The 19165-nt window shown below is 47.1% G+C and overlaps 1 protein-coding gene across 2 annotated transcripts in view; it reads left to right on the top strand.

Moving 5' to 3' along the window:
* The window catches only part of OXSR1 (oxidative stress responsive kinase 1), a 1686100-nt gene that overhangs the window by 1395662 nt on the left and 271273 nt on the right, over positions 1–19165 (top strand). For both annotated transcript variants that reach the window (XM_069647752.1, XM_069647753.1), the window contains exon 15: positions 5463–5515. In XM_069647752.1, the coding sequence (XP_069503853.1) occupies positions 5463–5515 (53 nt within the window). The remainder of the gene's footprint in view (positions 1–5462; positions 5516–19165) is intronic.

Below are 19165 nucleotides of genomic sequence, written 5' to 3'. Positions count from 1 at the left end.
CAGGAGTAAACATGAGCATTGAACAACACATTTTCATGAGGCCTACGTACCAGCATTGACACTTTAAAACACCTGTTTTTCAATCCTTGTGCCCCACAGTATGTCATTGTCAATGTAAAATACAAGAAACTGGTGCACACTATGTATGTTGACATTGCTCTTGTAAAACAAATTCTCTTTCTTAGGGTTTTACTACGCTCCAGCACCATTTTCATGGTTTCCACGCTCTATGGTGACTCTGAAGGGGTGGTGGCCTGAGTAGTGATGACAGAGGGAAAATGCAAGATAGCTTTGCTGTTTTGTTGATGCAGGCTGCTTGGAAGGGCCTGCGGTTCTTTGTGTAGAAGTATTTCAGTGTGTTCTGTGTCGAGAGAGCTGAGCTACATGTGCCCAGAGGGCAAAGAAGGGGGCCTTTGTGTGACGATAGTGTGAGGATGCATTTCTTGGAACTGTGATACATAAGCTGGTTGTAGCGGTGTAGCTTTCTGATGTTTGCCTTTTGGGAAGGGTGTGCAATCGCCATGTCTGGGCGTCTTAGTTGGTATGCATATTGTAAGGGAATAATTAGGGCACTTTTGTAGGGAGAGCAGAAAAGTGCAGTTAGCATTCACTTGAGACGTTGGTGGTCAATTGGGCACCTCTGGTAGAGTTATTGTGAAGCAAAGTAATACTGAAGATCGAAGAGAAAACACACATCCCCAGTCGTCATAAGAACGTACTTGATGACCAATCATTTATGAACTCCTCCCCTTTTGGGGAGCTGACCTCAGAAATATCATGAAACACTGTGGAGAGAAGCTTCAATTTTTCTGATACAGAGAACAGCAACATTTTTTCTCCTCCCTTTACTGATTCATGCTGCCACCAGTAATCCAACGGACCAAGAGTACTGTGGGAACGCAGACACCACCAAAGGGCAAAGTGAAATCCAAAATGACAGAACAGCCTTTTAAAGGATTGTTCCACCCTCGGAGGGTTTCATTAAACTCATATCAGAATTCCCATAGTAGCCAATCACATCCCCTCCTCCATTTACATTCACACATGCAGACTCTCACAGGAAGCTAAGCAAAGGTGAAATTGTACAGGCCTATACATGCCTAGCTCTCAGTCAGATGGTGTGGTTGTGGAAGGAGCTGTTGGCTACAGTTTAGTAGTGAGTTGGAGAAAGGTTTGAGCTCGGAGGGAAGGAGATTTTGGGTCGTGGCAGAGCAAAGTGAAGAGAAGGAGGTTGGAAAACATCTGGAGGGGGTGGCAGAAGAAAGTGAGGTGGAGGCTAGAAAAGCTCAGTAGGATGACGGGCAAGATCAAGAAAGGTTCTGGAGAACAGGAGGTGATGCTAGATGAGATTAAAGAAGAGTCCGGAACCATCAAGACATGGCAGATAGCCTGAGCAGAAAGGTTTGTTAGGACTCACTTGGTCCAATTGAAGGTTTTGGGGAGAATCAGATTTGAACAGTTTGAACCCATGATGGAAAGGGGAATGAAGAAGTAGCTTTAAGGAGGGCCAGGCCGAGAGCAAGAATAGAGCAGGCACCAAGAGGGCAGAAATCGGCACCATGGGAGGGTGGAATGACACCCTTTTCAACTCAACTGCCAGGTGGCGCAAGCAGGTCCAAACTCTGCGGTAAACCTGGCCTTGTCAGAGAAGCTACTCCATATCAGCGGCCCACAGGAGATCCAATGTAGTCTAGAGTACAGTGGGTCAAAAGGAGACTAGCAAATAATCAAGCAGACCGAGAAGTTGCAGGACCCTTTCAAACCTGCAACTGAGATCCAAGGATCACAGAGGAAAAGGGTGCCAGAATCGATTAATCCAGATTTAAGACTGCTCAGGAGTCTCCCTAAAATGGAGCAGAGAGTGCTACAACCTCTTCAAACCCAGAAAACGGGACACTCAAGGTGAGCAAGGGGGTAAGACTAATCCTTTTTAAGTTCCTGATTCACATTTGTAAGATCCAATTTGTTAATGTTGCTTATTCTGTGTTGTATTTCCTTAAAATAAGTTGTTCAACCCGTAGCAAAACCTAAAGGAAAAATTGCATTATGTCAGCCTGGAGCAAAATCACAGTGGGGCAAAATTATAGTGGGCCATAAAGGAGCAAAATTGCATTGGGGCAAAATTATAGCGGGACTCGTGGGAACAAATCTCGGGGCGAGAATCACAGTGGGACCCCTTGGAGCAGTGTAGTGTAAGGTCAACAGAAGAATGGTTTGCAGGTTAATGTGGTGTGCAAGCAATCAAGCCACATATAGCAAGGCAGAAAATGATAACAAAACATTGGAAGTCAGAGCAAAGCATGAAAATACCTAGCAAAGGAAAACAACTTGGTCTCCTCTCTTCAGTCCCAACCCAGGCCAATGCAGACCGCTCCCATTTTTGTTTCTCAGTTTGCAACTGTCCTTTCATCCTGTCATGCACATTATTTTTGTAACGGATACATTGTACACTTCCAGTAAGTAACAGGGAATTGTCAGTTATGAAGAGGGGGTAGACTGAGGACTCTACTCATTACCCTATGTGAAGTGCAAAGTGTTGTAGAAGGAATTACATTTTTGATTTCGAGGAAGAGCTGCCTGTAATGTGAAATCCAGCTGCTCGTTTGACTTTCATTAGAATGTTGGCAGGAAGGCTAAACACCATCTCAAACTTCGCTCTATCTTGCTAAGTGTTGCGCTTAGTGGTTTTTTACCCGTTGGGCAACAAGCCGTGTTGGTTAGGCATTTGTCAGGTGGGGCTTGAATCTGGTAAATTCTCCCATAAGTCTACCCCAATGACTCTAGAAGGCCTCCAACCCTTCGCATAGAGCACACATCCACAGGCAAAAAGCATTTCTGCCCTTTCCAAGCTTAAACCACCTGCTGTTAAATTAGGTGCATATCTTCGGTTTCAGAGAAACACTGCAGGGAGGCTGATGGGACGAGAATCAGGAAGATATAAGGTGGATTGTTGATTCCAAGTTCCCCACACAGCTGTGTGCACACCAACCCTTCATCTGAAAGAGTGCTACAGCAAAATGCATATTCCCGGTGGAAAAAGGAGGCACAGGAAGGCAGTGGATAGAATGGCAATCCAACAACACAGCAAATTTGATTTTGCAATATCTCTTTACTTTGCACTGATCTCTGAAAGAGCTCATTGGAAAGTTCTGCTCAAGGGGCAAAGAAGGAACCATGACTGACCCTGTCATCATTGCCACTGTAATACTTTTTCATGATGCTGTTAGCCACAGTATGTTATTGCTGATGTAATATGGTTCCAAGACACTTGATCCCATATTGCTAGAGAACGCCACCACATCTTTTCCCACTACCCCATCTCCCTGAACACGCCAACGCAAGCATACACACACCCACCCCTTCAATGCCGGCATGCAATGCAACACATATGGATTACATACACAGTGTCATAAAGTCGACATGGATATGGCAACCCGCAACACCACGGTATCTGGTAAAAAAAAATGTGGTTTATTAAGGGTTTGTTAAAATGTGGGTTATTAACAAGGCAAACTAGAGGTCAGGATGACTTCTGCCTTAGGAGACCCTGTTGTCATCTCCTTTCCTGTCTTTCTCAATCTATCGTTGCTATTGTACCTCCTCAACACTTCATCATTGGTTATTCCTCTACCTCTCCTTTGCACAGTTCCTTCAGACCCATGGCTTGCCAACTTCCCCCTAACTTCACCTCTCTGTGGACACAACTTGCCCTCCTCCAATTTCGTTAACGCTCTGACATTCTACCTTCTCCTGTGCCTTGTGGTGAACTTCTATCTTAAGGTGGCCCTCCTCCTTTCTAATGCTTTCCAATTTGGGAATGTCCTTATCCTTTTGTTTCCTACTCAAAATTCTCTCCCGCCTTCTTTCCTAACTATCCTTGCTTTCTCACTTCCTCAATCTCCTTTAATATATACTCTCCCAGCTCATTACTGTCTTAAATTTCCTCCTCCCACTTTTTCCATCTCATTCCTTGCTCCAGCATGAGAAACATTATTTCCCATCTCTTGACACTTTACTCCTAATTCCCAGTTCCTCTGTCAAATTGTCCTCTCATATTGACTTCCTCGTAACCCAAAAGCACACTTTTGTTCCTTCCAATCTTTTCAGATTAACTTCTAACTCTCCTCCTCCCACCTCCCTCCTCCTTCCCAGTCGATATAATTTCCAACCTCACATTGTACTCTCCTCCTTCTCCTTGCCTCCACCAACCTCCTCCTGTCGTCGAGACAACTCTTTCCATCCTTAAGCTCCTTCCTTCAATCTGCTCTAGAGTTGCTCTTGCGCTGTCTCCAACCACCTCACACCTTGGATGAACTATTCCCTTTTTATAGGGCACTGACTCTGCCCCTCCAATGTCCCTCTCACTAACTGTTTTCTGGTGTAAAGGGAGCATGATTGACTGTTCATTGTGACTTCCTTCTGGGTCCCAACCTTTTTCGACAGACTTGCACCACCATTTTGGATTTTCAGTTTGCAGGGGGAGCAGAGTGTGTTTGAGTGACTAACTCAATGGAGCCACAGGTGCTCTCCAGCATTTGCTGCTAACCTTTAACTTTACCCACATTCAATTATGTTTATGCTTTAAAGTCTTTTCAACAAGCAGTGTTACGTTCTCCGCAAGTTTGAGAAATGTTTATCTATATTACTCCCCACCATTGCGGTGCATTTGAGCTAGCTGTTATGACACCTGATCAGGGTTGGAATTCTTGGGGTAACCCAAAGGATACACTGCAGTCTTGATCACCTGCATTTTCTTGATAGGGACAGAGATACATTTGAGGGGAATATGACATACGCCTGCCATGCGTACATTGTGGTCTGTTGTTGGCCAGGGACCTTTCCTCTAACCAACCACTGGGTCCCACATCATGCCACAATTGGTGGCGCTAATCTCCCTTGTACTCCCCTACTCACAACCCAGACACATGATGGGCACCACCTCACACATTTTTTCCTTTTTATTTTTTTAAACTTACCTGGTCCGCCAGCTCACCTCATGACGCCACACTACCAACTCCTCTTGTGGGTCAGGATGCCAGGATGATCGCATGTAGCAGGAAGCACAAAGTTGTCAATCAACACATCTTCATGGGCATGCTCCAGAGAAGTTTGTGTGCCCCGTGAGGCATTGAATGCTGACTACAAGCGAGAACATTCTTTTCAAGTACAGATCTCTTCATTACTCTGCAGTTGTTCTATGCTATGGGTTCACCAGAGTGCTTGATTTAGCTGTTAACAGTGCCAATGTTGAGGAAATCCCAGCCGTATTGACAGTTTGTCATTGAATAAGGGAGCATTTTGAATGTGTGCGCAGATGCTTTGTAGTTCTACTTAAACCTTACTAGACACATTGCACTATTAAAATTTACGAGCCCATTTTGATTTTCTCAGACTTCACTTCATGTAGAATATAAAAGAACCTTTTTTTCCCCACTGTTAAAATATTACTTTTTTTTTAACAGAAATTTGAAAAAAGAACTTAATGATATTAGATTTGAATTTACCCCAGGTAGAGGTAAGTTTGACATGAGAACATGTCTGCTTTCGCTTTTACTTTTGTTTGTTTGAACGTAATCCCAATATTGTCATTGCCTTGGTATTGATTTTACTGAGTTTACCACTCCATTGTTTCAGTCATGGGCTCCGGGCTCTGCCTGAATCATAGAGCAAACTAACCATGCATCTTGGATTCACAAATCTGTTAACATTTGTATGCAAAACAAGGACAGCATTGGGGTCTAGGGGAAGGAGTCATTTGCATGTAGAATGAGTCACAAAATAGATTTCAGGATATGTTAGTGTGTGCATGAAGTATGTTTTTGTTAGGAGGTTTTACAAAAGTTCTATCTGTGATAAGACTTTAGAAAGCCTATATTGGATGGACAGGGGGACACCCCTTAGTTTTGCACTGAGCAGCTAGGCTTGGTCTAGGTGGGAGAAGGGCTGCAGTAAGACACAAAGTACTTAGAGTATATACTTAGTTCATGTAAGCACTTGTATGCTAGCAGTTCTATACAAATAAGTATTTTATATACACCAAAGCTTGTACCTTTTAAGTGGATAAGTACTATTATCACAAAGTAACATTAAGCACAGAATATATATGCAATTTCAAAGGATAGAAGATACTTTAAAACACTTAAAGTAACACAAAAGTGGTAAACATCTTAAAACGGGTTCTATAAACTGTAGACCAACTAGTATACTTTAGTTAACCCCTGCTTAACCAAATCTTTCGTAGTCCAGCCCTATTCGTGTGTGTGTGTGTGTGTGTGTGTGTATGTATTTCTGATGCTTGTTAATCTGCTTAGAATCACATGCTGTGCATAGGTCCGACATCCAGTGGTCACTGCGGAGTATTGCATTTTGTTTTTCGTAGTCGAAAAGGGACGTCGACCGGGCGTGTCTGAAATACTATCCCTATAGTGACGTGTGTTGTACCCACAATCCCTCACGCGTCGAGGTCCCTCAGATTGTTTTTTTCCGCCCAGCTACTGGTCGCCTTTACGCGGAGCTCCTCGAGAGACATTGCAGATTCCATCTCCTCGACCTTTGGTCGTTTTTTCCTGTTTAAAGATTTAATATATCGATCCCTCCCTCGACGCAGTGGTGAAGCTGTCTCCGCCGAGCAAGATCTTCGACGGAGGGGACGAGCGGAGGAGATCCTTCCGCGTTGCCGAACACGTGGCCTGGCCTCGCAGGCCAAATACAGTAGGGAGAGTGGGGTCGTGGGACATCTGATTCTTTTTCTGAGAATGCCTTTCCTTTTCCCCCTTCCTTTCCCTTGGGGTGGTTATCACGGTTTATTGCCTCGGCTATGGAGAGGACACCCTTTAGGTTTTGCCCACTTTGTAAGGGCAAGTTTACTTGGAAGGACAAGCATTCACGGTGTAACCGCTGCTTGCCCCTCAATCACGTAGAGGAGGGTTGCTCGGCTTGTCGGCTTCTAAAGCCAAAGACTCTAAAAGACCGTAGGGTCAAGAGGTGGGCGGCCTACGCTATGTCGGAAGGCCGGGTCTTCACCCGCCGCTGCTACCACCGACAGTGACGAGGAACGTGATAACACGACCTCCGCTACGGAAGTCGTACACCCCTCTAAAGAGCGCTCGCGCTCTTCGTCGTCTGTCCCCGGACCCCACGGGCTCGGCTCACGCCCTGCTTATGGGGATAAACACCCCGGCGACACTGACGCACACGATGCAACACATAAACACACAACCCATAGCTCTTCTTCGTCAAAGACGAAGAAAGCATCAGCGCCCAAGGAGACGCAGGTTACACCGGCGGCCTCCTCGGACCGTTCGGGTTCGAAGCCCCTCTCGCAACCGCAGCCGCGACCAGCGACTGGGCTTTCGGCAAATAAGGGCGCCGCCCCCAAACCATCGGCCGGCGCGCACCAGCAGAGAGCGCACGCCGCCGTAGAACGTTCGACACCCGTAACGTCGAAACCACAGCCCTCCGCTGACAAACGAGTCACAGAGAGCTTGGCAAGGATCGTTGTAGCCGACGCCCAGAAGCGTACGCCGAAAGACACGTCGAGCGCTACGCAAAGGTCGAAAGACACGCCGAAAAAGCCCAAAGAAAAACAGGGACTACCCCCTTCAGTCGGGGGGACCCCCAGCACACCGGAAGGCTTTTCGGAGGGCGACGGGACACTTTCCTCGACGTTGTGGGAGAGGTCGAGCCGTTTTCAGCAAGATAACACTAATTTTCCCCCGCTAGACCGCTCAGGGGTACCCCATGAAACCATGGAAAGGCTCCATCTCTGCATGGAGAGAATGGAGAGGTTTATGAACACCCAGAACCCTCCGACTCCCAAGAGAACAAGAGAAGGGCCTCAGGAGGACCCCAGGGCCAAATACCCGAGGCAGGACACAGCCTTAGACTTCCATAATGTGTATGACCTCACTGGTGAGGAACAATACTTAGAAGAGGAGGATGATTTTGTGGACAATGAAGGAGGACAGAACCAAGAGGAAGGTCTGGAAGACAGCCCAGACATGGTAGGAGAAGGCTTCGGAGAAAATCCAGAAGAAGGACCTTCTCATCCCTGGCAATCCCCATCAGGATATTCGGACACTGATGTCCTGAACCTAAATCCTCCTGACAATTCACCTGTTAGAAACACGTCTCCCATTGACGATCAGCCCACATTCAATGCCCTGTTGCGCAGAGCAGCAGCACATTTCGAACTGGACACTGGGGAGATCTCTCCGGAAATAGACTTTGTGGAAAGAGTAATTGAGAAACCCCCAGTCAGCCAGACCATTCCCCTCCTCGCTTCAGTGAAGAGAAGAATCATCCCTTCGCTATCCACACCCGCACTAATCAGAGGAGTTAATCCAAGGATTGAAAAACTTTTCACTCCTTCACCCTCAGACCCGCTGTACATCAGGGGACATTCCATTCCGGATTCCCTTGTAGTAACTAATGCAAGGAAGAGGGCAGGGGTGCCGCTGTCCACCAGTGAGGCACCACCTGACAAGGAGGGCAAAAGGTTATATGCCCTTGCTAAAAGAGTCACATCCTTGGCTGCCTTTTCGACAAGAATTGCGAACAACAATTCTTTGCTAGCTAGCTACGCGGATGCGCAGTGGGCCAAACTGCGCAAGGACGCCGAAGAAGCGCCGGAACCACTACGTACACGCCTGCTTTCAACTATTGGCGAAGGAACCCAGGTCAACCAGAGTATTGTAAAGAACTCTCTGGATGCTGCTGAGACAGCGGGACGTTCCCTGGTTTAGGGAATACTCCTAAAACGCCATGCATGGCTGCGCAACTCGGGGTTCAAACCGGAGACACAGGCGTCTTTAATAAATGAACCTGTTGAAGACTCAAACCTCTTCGGGAAGGCGGTGGATGAGGCTCTGGAAATGGCTACAAAAGAGTTCGATACTATCAAAACTCTTGACCAGATCTCTAAGCCCACTACCAGACGCGGCTATGGCAACACACGCTTTTTTTGTGGCCAATGCCAAAAGCAGAATCAGCAGCAACAGTACCCTGCCACCAGTTACCAGACCAATAGTGGTCAGTACAGCCAAAGAGGACAGCGCAGGGGCAAAGGGAGAGGGCGGGGGTCCACCCCCAGAGGCTCCCAAGCCCCCAACAACACCAAGTGACGCGAAGATTCGCGTCCCCTCCCATGCAACACCGGTCGGGGGCCCGATAACATCCTTTCTTCCAGCATGGGAGGGAATAACGTCAGACCGCTGGGTACTTTCCACCATAGCCCACGGATACTGCATCGAATTCAACAGTTCCCCAACATACAGACCCCCGAGGGGACGACGCATGACACCGGAACACCTTGCCATCCTTCTCCAAGAAGTACAACAACTGCTCGAAAAAGGAGCCATAGAGGTCGTGCCTCTATCTCAGGTAACGGAAGGTATTTATTCAGTGTACTTCCTTGTACCCAAAAAAGATCTAACCATGCGCCCTGTATTAGATCTGCGCCCAGCGAACAGGTTAATCAAACCCCAGAAGTTTTGTATGGTGACCTTACAGGAAGTGATCCCACTGCTATCACAGGGAGATTACATGACAACATTGGACATGAAAGATGCATACTTTCATATTTTAATGTTGCCAGCGCACAGAAGATACCTCAGGTTTATGATAGAGGGCAAACACTATCAGTTCAGAGTGCTACCCTTCGGCATAGCATCAGCACCAAGGGTATTCACGAAGGTACTGGCAGTGGCAGCGGCCCACCTGCGCAGGTTGTCCATCCCAGTTTACCCTTACCTCGACGACTGGCTCATAACAGGGGATTCTTACAAAACATGCTTCTCCAATACCCAAAAGACTGTAGACCTTTTGTTCCAGTTGGGCTTCTCCATCAACGAAAAGAAGTCCAGCCTAGACCCCAGCCAAATCAAACAATTCCTAGGGGCTCTAATTCAAACAAAGGACGGCCTCATCTTCCCCTCCAACGAGAGGGTCCAAAACATGCTGTTTCAGATCCCTCAATATGTGGCCGGTCGAGAGGTGACGGTACGCAAAGCAATGCGCTTGCTAGGCATGATGGCGTTGTGTATTTATTTGGTACCTCACGCGCGCCTGCGCATGCGCCTTATGCAAGAGTGGCTCAACAGCCAGTGGTGTCAGGCCAGCGGATTATGGGACGATCCAGTGGTGGTCTCGCAGGCCTTGGTTCTCTCGCTACGATGGTGGACAAAGGAAAACCTGGAAAAAGGGAAACCCTTTGCCACACCTGCGGCGGAAGCCACTCTAACCACAGACGCATCCCTAACAGGATGGGGGGCTCACCTATCCCATCAGACTGCTCACGGAGTGTGGACTCCGAACGTAGCATCCAAACACATAAATCTACTGGAGCTACTAGCTGTGTTCAAGGCGCTAAAAGCCTTCCAGGAACACCTACAAGGCAAAACTGTGTTGGTCCTTACAGACAGCACCACAGCCATGTTACTACATCAACAAGCAGGGGGGCACCCACTCTCCAGGACTGTCCAAACTGGCCCAAAATATATGGAAGTGGGCTCTCAAACAAAACATGTTCCTACTGTCACAACATGTACCAGGGGAACTCAATCTGCTGGCAGACAAACTCAGCAGAGATTTCCCCCTGCCCGAAGAGTACGAATGGCGACTGCACGAAGACATCGTCTTCGACTTCTTCACACAATGGGGATTCCCAGAAATAGACTTATTCGCAACCCTGGAGAACTCACAATGCCCAAGTTACGCCTCCAGGTACCCCCAGAACCAATCCAAGGGGAACGGTCTGTCGATGCAATGGTCAGGGAAATTTGTTTACGCTTTTCCCCCCCGACTCCCCTTCTCAACAAGGTGGTGCACAAGATGTACCAGGAACAAGTAACCATGATACTGGTGGCCCCAATGTGGGCCCGACAGCCATGGTTCGCTCACTTGATGGAGATGTCTCTATCTCCCCCAGTGAAACTCCCCTGCCCGTACAACATGCTGTCACAAAACAAGGGCAGGACTCTGCATCCATGCCCCCAGAACATGAACTTAGCAGCTTGGCTCCTGAGATCATAGAATTTGGACATCTACTGCTCCCGCAGAGATGTATGGACATTCTCAGGGAAGCCAGAAAACCTAACACTCACCACTGCTACTCTAGCAAGTGGAGGAGATTTGTCATCTGGTGCAGAGGGGAAGGCATCAACCCAACTGACTGCTCTCCCACACATATTGTTTTCTATACCTGACCCACTTGTTGGATTCAGGTCTAGTGTTCAATTCCATTAAAGTCCACCTGGCGGCACTTTCTGCATACACCACTTCCCAACTCAAGGTGTCGTGGTGGAAGATCCCTGTTATAAAGGCCTTCATGGAGGGAATAAAGAGAATACACCCCCCGATAGCTGACCCAGCTCCCGGATGGGACCTTAACGTGGTACTTACCAGACTCATGGGCTCACCTTTCGAACCCATGCACAAAGCATCTCTTAAAGACCTCACTCTTAAGACTGCTTTTTTAATAGCTATCACCTCCATCAGGAGGGTAAGTGAACTACAGGCTCTTTCTGTTCTAGACCCCTTCGTTACAGTTCAGAGATAAGGTGGTTCTACGCACGCACCCAAGGTTTGCTCCGAAGTTCATATCGAAATTCCACGTAAACCAGTCTATAGAACTGCCAACGTTCTTTCAAAATCCTTCCAACTTGGGAGAAAAAACTCTGCACACACTAGATGTGCGCAGAGCGGTCATGTTCTACATGGAAAGAACCAGACCACTGAGGAAGACTAATCAGTTCTTCGTCTCAGTGGCAGCAGGAAGAGAAGGAGATGCAGTTTCAAAGTCCACTATTTCTAGATGGATTGTTCAATGCATCACTCTCTGCTATACTCTTGCTAAGAGAGAACTGCCCTTTAAGCCTAGAGCGCACACTACTCGAGGCACAGGGGCGTCCATAGCATTCATTGCAAATGTTCCCCTTGAGTCCATCTGCAAAGCGGCTACCTGGAGTTCTGTGCACACCTTTACAAAACACTACTGTCTAGATGAACACTCGAGATCTGACTCCCAGGTGGGTCAGGCAGTACTAAGACATCTTTTCTCTACTGTTCCTTCTCATAACCCACCGCCAACTCCGGGTACTGCTCGCTAGTCTATGCACAGCATGTGATTCTAAGCAGATTAACAAGCATCAGAAGACAATGCATTACTTACCGTAAAAGCATTTCTGATGATTGTATCTGCTTAGATTCACATGCGCCCACCCTTCCTCCCCGCTCGGATGGAAGGAACATAGACTTCCTTTTATATCTCTTTTCTGTACTCACTCACGTCTAGAAGGCTCCCTCAGGGCAGAAGAATACAAACAGAGGGACCTTGACGCGTGAGGGATTGTCGGTACAACACACGTCACTATAGGGATAGTATTTCAGACGCGCCCGGTTGACGTCCCTTTTCAACTACGAAAAACAAAATGCAATACTCCGCAGTGACCACTGGATGTCGGACCTATGCACAGCATGTGAATCTAAGCAGATACAATCATCAGAAATGCTTTTACGGTAAGTAATGCATTGTCATATACATATATGTATATATTAGTGTTATTTTGATTCAGCCTTGAAAAAGACACTATGGTGAAACGTGTTTGCTGTTTGCATTGCAATGTCAGGCTGAATGTTCTTCAACATTAAACCTCTTGTTACATTTTCATTGGCAAAGCGCATGATACTAGTACAATTTTGTCATACTGTATTTTGAGGTTATCGGTAGAACCTATTTGCACTGTTCTGCAGCTTGCCACTAGACTAACGTTTTTCAGGTTATGCGCACTGGGGAACCAGTTTACCCTAACACAATTTTTCTGGTCTATTGTAAGTGAGTCTCAGAGTTAAGGGGGCACTGGGGATCCAGTGACCAAGGGCCAGAGAGGAAATGCAGGTAAGCAGCAAACGAGGCAGAGTGTATGAATAGTGCTTCAGGTTTACAGGTAAGTAGCAGATGATGTCTGGTATAGAGCACAAAGGATTGTCCACCCCAATGTAGCTTAATTGATGCATAGGAGGGAATGCAAGTAACAGTTTAACTACAACCCTCCGAAGCACAAGAACAACAAAGCAGGCACCAGGTAATCCTTAGGGGCTAAACAGTGCCTTATCATTGAAGAAGCTTGGGTTCCATGTGAGAATATCGCCGCAGAAATATCGCTGTACAAAAATGTCGCCATATTTTTGCGGCAATATTACCCCATCGAACCTGCGGGGGACACCCCCCGCAACCCCCATATATTTTAAAAGGGAGCGGGGGATACCCCCGCAACCCCCCCCATCCATTTACCCCATAAATTACCCCCACCAAAATATCGCCTATGGCCGTTCCCGACGACAATATGTACGGCGATATTTTTGGTGGCGATATTATTACCTGATACCGAAGCTTGTGCAGCAGAACGGTCTCCAAGGAGGGGTGACAGCAGACTCCGGTTCAGGTTTCTTGGTGACTAAAGAAAATAACTTGCAATGGATCTGCTGGTTGCTCTCGAGTAGTTGGACAGTCAGCAGAAGATCTTCACAGCAATGGCTCGTTGGCGCCTTTTTCAAGGCTCGGTTGAAGACAGTTGTTGTGCAGTAGACTTTGCTCTGGTTCTCGCTCGTCTCGGTTTAGGGGACTTTCAGGAGCGGAATTCAGTCTCTGGAGTTCCAGGAGGATGCCTGTAGAGATTTGGTTGATGTTGCACCACAAAATGGTACAGGACCCCAGGTATTGGTGAATTGCGGGTTGTGGAGGTTGCAGCTCTTCCAATGCGGGTGCAAAATTCACTTTGTCTTAGGACTGGTTAGGCCCACCAGTGCAAGCGACAAATTAGTCTGCTTCAGGGCTTCCCTGTCGCACAGAAGGTTTGGTCGGATCTGCAGCAGTTACTCAGACGGCTCTGGCGGTTGCTGGATGTGACTGCAGATGTGCTCCTCCTCCTCCTTCTACCCCTTCTTCTCCTGCACTGGTCGACTCTTGAGCTTCTGATCCAGGACCATTGTCTTTTATGCAGGAAAAGTGTCTGAGCCCACCAATCACCAGACAAGCCTTGCTGCAAATTTGTGTGGTGGCTGTCCAAAGGGGACAGCCAGCCTCCCAGCACAAACTGGTTCCAGGCAGACACACTGCAGGACAAAGACCGGGGGTGGGAGGGGGGGAGGGGTTGGTCACTTCCCCCACTTCCTGTCATTACAGGCACTCAGAGAACATTTGTGGGCTTTCCAAGGGAACCCCGCCAACGACAAAAGACACATCAGGACCTCCCCCATTCAGGCAGGTAGAAGAAGGTTCAAGTGAGAACAATTGTTCATTATGAACAGGGCTTAGAAAAGTACAGCCATCATTTTAGGCAATTGGTGACCCTAGTATCCCTTGTTGGAGCTGCAATGGCAGCCTGCAACAAAGGTACACTGCCACCAGCCTGTTGCATGAAATTGTAACAGTAACTAAAGGTTACTGGAAAAGTGAAAAAAATGAGACAATGGGCCTCATTACGAGTCCGGCGTTAACCGAGGCGGTAAAACCGCCTGGTTAATGCCGGACTCGTATTACCATTCCGCCTCCGTGATTCCCGGAATTACCGGGGCATCACAACCCCGGTTTTCCGGGAATCACGGAGGCGGAATGGTGTAAATCCCCATTCCCATTGAGTCCTATGGGACTCAATGGGAATCGGGATCATGGAAACACCGGCAGCATCTTGTAATGCTGCCGGTGTTTCCTCGTCCGCCTGCAGGCGGGCGGTGTTAAACCCGCCAGGTCAGACCTGGCGGGAACATCACCTCCCGCCTGCAGGGGTCGGGATCAGGCGGTCCGGAAACAACGGTGGCCGCCGGTTTACCGCCACATTTATTTCCGGACCGCCACGGTCGTAATGAGGCCCAATGTTTCCCCTCAGCACTATTTTACATAAGGTGGGGTGTGCTGATGTCTTAAAATAAATTACAGGAGGAACAAAGCATGTCTCCTTGCCCTGGTAACATGTGTTAACACAGGTAAAACACATGTAAAATGAAATGGAGAGCTCAAGGAGCTTCCGACAACACGGCACAGAAAGTGCTGCGTGCTGCAGTAATAAACTATAGATGCCTGGTAACATGGAGGAAAGCACAACTCCATTAAAAAGTACCAAAAAGAGGTATAAAAACGTCCCACAGTTGGAGTAAAAGAATGAGTTAGTGTGGAAAAAGGTTCCCACTCCCCCAGGAGAATCGCACCACAAATCCAATAGTTCAGCAAAAAATGCTGTGAGGGGGGGGACTTATAAAGGAAAATCCATGTAACAGTTTTACATGCCCATCCCTCCAAATGCAAAGTGTCTTAAAAGGATTGGTTGAAGAGGTGTGGAGGTTTGCTAATGCATGTTTCAACTTTTTTATGAATCATGAAGGGATGCATTCAGGAATACCAGTTCTGGCTATCTGCATTGCAAAAAGAGCAGTAATTTCAACCATGTTTTGGCTTGCAAACCAATTAATGGAATTAATCTTACACAATCTGAATCTTTTGCTTTCTGTTTTAAATTGAATCCAATTTATTAGTGGGGAGTAAATGAACGATACTTTTTGACAATTGTCATTGACCCCTTTAGCCTGTATTTTGGCCCCAAATAATCTTCAAATGCACCCACGACAAAGACTTCCCAGTTGCTTAGCATTTGAGCATTAGGTGGCTCCTTCTTATTTAATAGGGGCCAAAGCACCTGCATCTGCTACTCTGGGCCGTAAATGCACTGCAAAGAGAAGGAAAGTGTGACCTGGAAATCCTTTCAAGCACGTAGGTTTTCGGGTGCATGTGGTTCCCTTTAAGAGCCTGGCTGAATACTTAATCTACTTGGAAACCCCTCAACTCTGCACCAGCCAATGTATTTTCCTGCATACAGTAGAATTTGCTGTGCACAGTATTTTGTTACTTATACTTTTCTTTTAATTTATCCCCAGGCTATTTGTACAGTGAATTTGTTCAGTAAACAGTTACATTAACACTTGAGCTGTTGGAGTGCATTATGTAGACATCTTTTAAACAAAAGTAGGCATTCAGGCACCCATCATTACATGTTATAAATGTATTATTTCTTGTTTTTATGTGATACAAAATAGTGTAATGCCATGTTTGGACTGTGAATGGGCCAAGAAAAGAAATAGTCACTTCTTCAGATGCTGCTCCCCAAGCCAAAGGGTCTCGTGTTGCATCCTGTCTCTGACATATTTTACATTTCTGTTACGTTACTGTTGGGGAGGAACCCCAGGTATGCTAGAGGGACTCTGGAAGTCCCAACTCCCTCCCCCAGGATACACAGAGTCAAAGGCAAGTTCAAACTGTGGTTTATTACAGACAAAACAAACGGGGATCAGCACAGGAACTGAGAAAATACATGCACACCTCGTTCTTCCTCGGCTTGCAGGCTGATTTTAATGCGATATGTCGTCATCAAGACGTCACAACCTGGGCCGTTCTCCAGAAAACCTATCTGCCCACATGATTGGGTATTGAGTATTCTACTACCTATAGTGGATTATGTAGATGTTACTCTACTGGCCCTCGCATGTCAGGTGGCTGGCCTGGTCCATACCCAAGTCACTAACTATAACAGTGTTGTGGTGTGGTGAACTTACCATTGGTTCTTGCCTTTTGCCGGCCACCCCAAGGATACTAACCTATGGTTTGCTAGAGCGGACGTGCCCAGGCCTGGGATCTGCAAAGATTCTCAGCTCACTGTGTATCTCTTCAAGGTAAAGAGAATAGCTATGTGTCTGCATTGTCACTTGTGTGTACCACCTTAGCTCATGAGAGTGCTCTCCTGATCGACGCAATACTTGTTGCATATTCTTGCATACTTGGTCGCTGTCTGTGTCTGGTGGCCTGGTACCAGTGCTCCTTTCCCAGTGCTGCTCGACCACAAATATGAGCTGTGCCTCTCTGAATCATGAGGATTTTTTTGTTGTTTTTGCTGCTGGTCCCTTTGTCGTCTGCAGATTGGAATGTCATCCGTATCTCTTGGCCTTGGCTGCGAGTCCTATTTCACACTTCTTGCTTGCTGTCCAGCCTGAATCAGTTCAGCTCGTCTCTTGCTCTGAGGCCTGGAGCCCGCTGTAATTTTCCTAAACCTTATAATGCGATTTCTACAATGTCCATATTATACTACATTTCCATAGGTTAGTCACACTAGGTTCTGTCTGGTCCCATGGGTGCACCTGCAGTTCCATAGGGTTATTCGCATGTAAGCATCTGCAAGCTCTGCTGAGGATCTCTTGTGCCTTGTGCTTCTGCGTTGCTGCGTTTGGCTAATGACAAAATAATAAAAGTGATGACAGTATGTATATGTATCTGTCCACTAACTACAGAACTGTATGCTCGTGTTCTTCGTGTATTCGAGTGTGTGTTTGTGCCCCGAAGTGCAGATGGCACGCGTGCTTCATGTCTAACGCTACTAAGTCGTGGTGTCTCTAACGACAACAGCAACATGGCTCCTTGTTGTTCAGTCCAAGCTGCCGATACAGGTATCTTTAATCATGACCTGTGGCTCTTCATCCACACATGAATAGGTCTGTATGTTCCTTGGTCGGTAGGGTTGGCTGAGGGGATACCTAGCGACATATTTGTCAATCATTGGTCCATTGGGAATTCGTCCAAAATAGAATGGGGCATTGTGGTGTTTTCTGGCCTTCCTTATCATGAATTTAGATGGAGGGGAGGGGCGTGGTAGGCTTCCCCATCCCTCTTCAGTCCCACCTCTGGTCGAACTGTCAACCACATCCTTATGACAGTCCTTTTGCTCTTGGCTGCCATATCTTTGTTCTTCCTCTGAGGTGCCCATAGTAGTTGGTGTGGTCATCGAACAAACAGTTAACGGCACAGCACACACCTTCGGGGTTACACCAAACCCACTTCCCTTCATAGTACTTTGCATCAGTTGGGGAACCATTGCCATTGCACTTTTCTTTCTCTGAGCCTTTCCTTTTCTGCCACAATCTTATCCTTTGCTCCTCCTATGTTCACATCCATCAGGATCTGCATCCCGATAGCTTCTTCTGCTGTTTTCCTGCATTTGGGCGTGCAGATTTTGATCCCACACAGCAATGTGGCTGCCAACACAAGAGCTCCCATTATCATCTTTAGTCCATCTGACAGCCATGATGGCATCCAAGACCATATGTACGCTATCCAGCTCTGGTCCTTTCCTGTCCCTCTTGCTTCTGCCTCCATTTTGGCATGCATCTGCGCCAGCTGCGCCACTGCATCTGATAGAGTTCCGTTATCTTCATCGTTGGCAGGTATGAATGTGCAACCGGAACTTTCAATCTTTGCGCAAACTCCTCCTTCCATAGCTGTGAGTAGATCCAGAATGTACCTATTGTGGAGCGCCACCAACCTTATTGCTCTGAGCTCTTCCTTCATTGGGTTGAACCCATTTACTGTGGAATTAATAGTAACCATCTGCTCCCAGCAAGTTATTGGTAACCACTTTGCGTTTGTGTACAGCTGTACAGATGGTATTATGGATACAAAGAACATTTGCGTCCTGCTGAACAGCCCGTGTTCTGCTGGAATCTCACCTGGTACTTTTTCTGATGCTTCTGAGAAGTAATTTCCTCCTCCCCTTACTCTGCTCAATCCTACTCGTGTCTCTGCCTTCCCTGCCCTGGCTGTTGGTGACAATTTAATCAATCTCTTCCTTTTATTGTCCATTTTCGGCAAGTCGTAAAGCTTCACATCCTTCCTGTGCACTACCAAAGAAGGCATGTTGATGTCTACCAACGAGCAAACTCCTCCCGAGTCAGTTGGCAGCTTCTCGTATGCTTTCGATCCGCAAGCCCAATAGTAATCCATCAGTACTGCTGTTCCTGCTTTCATAGCTGCTTGTTGTTCAATGCTCTTGCACCCCACATTCTTGCCAACTTCAACTTTGCCATTGTTCTGGTAGCACAGCGCTGGTGTCTTCAGGAGTTTATTTGGCATTGGTCCAGCTTCATTCTCCATCCATGTCAGTAACTTTGCACTTGATTCCCATTCCTTCAGGCACTTGTCGTTTCCATCCTGTACCTTGTTTACTGGCGATTGCGCTAGTGTCAGTGCTTTACTTCCCACTGCTCCGTCCTGCCATCCATCCTTGGTGTATAATTGGCCACACGCTAGTATTTGTGGTCTTCCCCAGCAGCCTGGCTCTCCTCCCGTTTC

Source organism: Ambystoma mexicanum, chromosome 2q (assembly GCF_040938575.1).
Source record: "Ambystoma mexicanum isolate Mex_15411 chromosome 2q, UKY_AmexF1_1, whole genome shotgun sequence".
Lineage (NCBI taxonomy): Eukaryota > Metazoa > Chordata > Amphibia > Caudata > Ambystomatidae > Ambystoma > Ambystoma mexicanum.
Note: the sequence above shows the minus strand (reverse complement) of the source record. Positions and strands in the feature narration are given on the sequence as shown.